Source organism: Cervus canadensis, chromosome X, assembly GCF_019320065.1.
Source record: "Cervus canadensis isolate Bull #8, Minnesota chromosome X, ASM1932006v1, whole genome shotgun sequence".
NCBI classification, from domain to species: Eukaryota; Metazoa; Chordata; class Mammalia; order Artiodactyla; family Cervidae; genus Cervus; species Cervus canadensis.
The window spans coordinates 2,632,330-2,636,966 of NC_057419.1; the positions used below are offsets into that span (position 1 = coordinate 2,632,330).

The following is a 4,637-nucleotide window of genomic DNA, read 5'->3' on the forward strand; positions in this document are numbered from 1 at the left end:
GAAGAGGCAGGCGATATGCCTATAATTAGTTCAAAATGCATATCTCCTATGGGTTGATTTTGTGCCTCTAAAATTAATGTATCTATGCCATAAACACTCATATGTGTTCGTATGTGATCATATTTGGAGATAGAGTATTTACCAAGTAATCAAGTTAAAATACGTTCATTAGAGTAGGTCTTAATCCAAATGAGTTATAGCCATATAAAAAGGGAAAATAAGACATAGATACATACATATAGGAAAGAAAATGTGGGGAGGTATAGGGAGATTTCAGATATTTACAAGCCAAGGAAAGTGGCCAGTAATGGAGGCCCCTTATGCATTCACACCTTGCATAAGATCCAACTCAGATGAAACCTTGATTTGGACTTAGAGCCTCCGCAAGTATGAGACAATAAATAAATGTGTTTAATTGACCCAATCACTAGCATTTTGTACAGGAGCTCTAGAATACTTGAAAGTGTTGAAAGTGTTAGTCGCTCAGTCGTGTCCGACTCTTTGTGACTCCATGGACTGTAGCCTGCCTTGCTCTTCTGTCCATGGAATTTTCCAGGCAAGAACACTGGAGTGGGATTCCATTGCCTACTCCAGGGGATCTTCCGGACCCAGGGATTGAACCTGAGTCTCCTGCATTGCAAGTGGATTCTTTACTATTTGGCCATTTTCTAATACTTACATAATATTTAAATGATCTTAATTAGGTTTATAAAATGAACAATAAAGTAGATAAATAATCATAATTCTTACTCTACTGTTACCAGACCTGAACACCCCAGGAAGACCATTATTGGTTTAGTCAGGATAACCTCGCTGTAGGGTGGCTCAGTGACTGTGGCTACCAGTTTTGAGTCCTTCCTTGGCTGACATGGAGTCAATGTGAACTTTTTAGCTTCTCTGACTGAATGTCCTCACCATCCCTATGATGTTAAGCTGAAAATAATGAAGGTTTTCCACTTCAAAAAGAAGAGAATAAGGGCTGAAAAAGAATGACATTAGATCATCTGAATGAATTAGGGTAGAAACTTCTGATTCTAGGCAGTGTGAAATGAGTTTTTTTTCCTGAATTTTTTGTTGCACTTAACTTCTATGCTGTGTTGGGGTCCTCCTTATAAGTGAATCCATAAACAATGCTAATGTTGAAAAGGTTTCTGAATGGGGTATGCCTATCCTATCAACACCATCATCCGTGAGTTGAGACTTGCAATTGTTAACTCAGTCGTGAAGCCATTTGCCTTCTTTTGCCTTTACAGTGAACCACAACATTGCAAGGTGATTGCTCACTAGGCTCTTATTTCCTCAATCATCAACTGAAGTGAATAATTACTAGTGTTACTCCCCCTTCCAATCTTCAATATCAAATTGCTTTTCCTTTCTCCATCCTAGATTTCCTGTCTATCAGAGACCTTTGAGGTCCCAGTTATCTCTTCAAAACCCAATTGTTTTGTATTTTTAATGTTTTTTATATAACTGATGTGTTCATTTAATTTCTGAATTTACAAATGTGAAAGAAACACAGGTCATTAATATATCTAATGGATTCTGTTTCTTAAAATGACTTCCTACATAATATATGTATTATATTTAGGTCTTTAGTCCATTTTGAGTTTATTTTTGTATATGCTGTTAGAGAATGTTCTAATTTTACTTTATTACAAGTAGCTATCCAATTATCCCAGCACCACTTATTGAAGAGACTGTCTTCTCTCCACTGTATATTCTTGTCTTTTTTATTATAGATTAATTGACCATAAGCACATAGGTTTATTTCTGGGCTCTCTCTTCTGTTCCACATGCCTGTTTTTGTGCCAATACTATACTGATTGGATTAATGTAGTTTCCTGATATAGTTCAAAGTCAGGGAACCTGATTCCTCCAGTTCTGATCTTCTTCCTTAAGATGGTTTTGGCGATTCAGGGTCTTTCATCTTTCCATACAAAATTTAAAATTGTCTGTTCTAGCTTTGTGGAAAATGCCCTGGTCTTTTCATAGCAGTTGCATTGAGTATGTGGATTGCCTTGGATAGCATGTTTATTTTAACAATATCAATTCTTCTAATCCATAATCAAGGTAAACCTTTCCCTCTGTTTGTAGTATCTTCACTTTCTTTGATCAGAGTATTATTTTTTCTAAGTACAGGTCTTTCACCACCTTAGGTATGTTTATTCCTAGGTGTTTTATTTCTCTTTTTTTATGCATTTTCTCTCATCCTGGAGGCTTTTCAGCAATAAGAGTGATCATTTTTTGAGAAATAACCACTATAAATCATTAATAAATTCCAATATGTGTGGTACTTGGGGGACTTAAATAATGTTTGAGAAAACAATTTAAAATTTGCAAAATGTTAAATATTTTTAGTATGTATGTGAAAGTATTCCTATTTCTGTTTGTGTTCTGTATTTGGAGAGTGGGATTTTGTCATTCTCTTCATACTGATCACTAGTTTTGATAAATTTTGGAGATAATAGCTGGTCAATTAATTCCTATGATTTTCAGGAGCACTCTGCTGAGGAAGCCAGGACATTCTGCTCCTGCTTCAATCAGGAGAAGGTTCTGTGTTGGAGCAAAATGTCCACCAAGTGACCTGAGTCACTCTGGTGCCTGAAAGAGTTTGAGATATGGAGGTCAGTCATACTCTCTCAGGAAGCTCTAACTGATTATTTCATTTTTCAACTTAGGTGACTTTCACTGAGTTTGGCTGACTGGGGGTTAAACGTGGGGAAGGGGCACGGCAGGAGTTGGGAGGTGGGACATCCAGTGAGAAGTTACATGGGCTGCCATAGTAACAGGCCTGCCTTGGCATTTTATCCAATCAGATAGGGACAGTGTCTGTGACGTCAGAGCAAGCAGGGCTTATAAACTCGGCCAACGGCCTTCAACCACCTCATTGTTCTTCCCTCTGACCTGTGGGGAGTGGTGGCTCTGCCATGGCTGAACCATCCTCTGACAACTCTGAGGAAAGCCTGGTCACTAAAGAAACCTGCACCTCCGAAATGGAGATCTCCGAGTTCTCCAAACCAGAACCCTGTGATGACGAGCCAAGAAAGGCAAAGAAGAAGACAGCTAAGGGCCGCCGCCGCCGTCGCCGCCGCTGTTGCCGTCGCCGTCGCCACTCCTACCGTCTGAACAGCTCTGTAAGCTTTGCCACCTATTTCCCCCGGGTGCTGAAGCAAGTGCACACAGGCCTGAGTATTTCCCACGAAACGTTAAACATCATGGACTGCTTCGTGAAGGATATGTTTGAGCGGATTGCCGAAGAGGCCGGGCGCCTGACCCGCTCCAGCAAGCGCTGTACCATCATGAGTGAGGACATCCAGACAGCTGTGCGTCTTCTGTTGCCTGGGGAGATGGGCAAGTATGCCATGTCCGCGGCCACCAAGTCGGTCATCAGATACATCACCCACAAATGAACTGCCTCAGAACTAGCTGACGCAAACCAGACTTAAGGGTTCTCCCCTTAGGCCCTATACTGCTTCTTCAAAGCATTTCTACCCCTAAAGAAATTAATAAAAACCTCATTAACTTGGCTTCAATATGTGTCGGTTGTGCCATTTGTTCGATGGAAAATCATGTACTTTTTTCTTAACGTGTTGCAACTCGTCACTTTCCTAAATGGTTATTCCTATTCATGGTTTCTCAGCGATTTTAGGGATCTTTATGGTCAAAATTCTCTCCCTAAAAGTTTCATTGGCCTTTTTCATTTTCATTCTCCCATCTAGATTTAGGTGTCATCCAGAGATTTTTATATGGGGTATAGCAACCGATAAAAAACAGTGTGGTCTTCCCGGGTGGCCCAGCAGTAAAGAATCCGCCTGCAGCGCAGGAGTCACAGGAGAGGCAGGTTCTATCCCTGGCTCAAAAAGATCCCTGGGAGGAGGGCATGGCAACCCTCTCCAGTATTCTTTCCTGGAGAATCCCATGGACAGAGGAGCCTGGTGGGCTACAGTCCATAGGGTCTGCAAAGAGTCGGGCACCACCGAAGCAAGGTAGCGCGCATGCACACAAAGAGCAGTGTATGTGTATATGTGTGCTCAGTCACTCAGTCATGGCGGACTCTTTCTGACCCGATGGACAGGAGCCCGCCAGGCTCCTCTCTCCATGAAATGTTCCAAGCAAAATTACTGAACTGGGTTGCCATTTCCTACTCCAGGGCTTCTTTCTGACCAAAGGATAGAAGCCCTGTCTCCTTCATCTCCTGCATTGGCAGTCGGATTCTTTATCACTGCACCAGCAGTAGCAGATATAAAAATCACACTTACCCATTCTATTCCTTCAATCCCAATTCACTTCCATGTGTAAAATAGGACTCAAACACAGTGTAAAATTCTTATTTTCTTAAATTCTAAAGTTCTGGAATCAAGCACCATATCTTCTGAAATTACCTTATCCAGATTTCTCTGATCTTGTTTTTTGTTTGCAACCTAGAACATTTTGTTTTTAAAAAAACAAAACAAAACAAAACAAAAATCCTGACTGAATTGCAAACTTTCGGGGTTGATGGGATAGTCCAGTGACAGTGAATGTAGCCATAGTCTCCAAAGTAGCAGCCAATGAGGGACTGGTAGCCCATGAGCCAAAGCAATTGGCCAAACATATGGTGGAGTGAGGAGGGCTGAACAAATAACAACCTTCCTGTG

General features: G+C 41.1%; 1 protein-coding gene across 1 annotated transcript; it reads left to right on the plus strand.

The window, feature by feature from the left end:
• The first annotated feature begins 2,919 nt into the window (after positions 1-2,919).
• On the plus strand, positions 2,920-3,494 carry LOC122436000 (histone H2B type 1-A-like). The gene has a single exon (XM_043460122.1). The coding sequence runs from the start codon at positions 2,928-2,930 to the stop codon at positions 3,408-3,410; it is 483 nt and encodes a 160-aa protein (XP_043316057.1). The 5' UTR covers positions 2,920-2,927; the 3' UTR covers positions 3,411-3,494.
• The last annotated feature ends 1,143 nt before the right edge of the window (positions 3,495-4,637 follow it).

What these genes read in the sequence shown, in the direction of transcription:
- LOC122436000 (XM_043460122.1), top strand. Translation starts at nt 2,928, where the DNA reads ATGGCTGAACCATCCTCTGACAACTCTGAGGAAAGCCTGGTCACTAAA.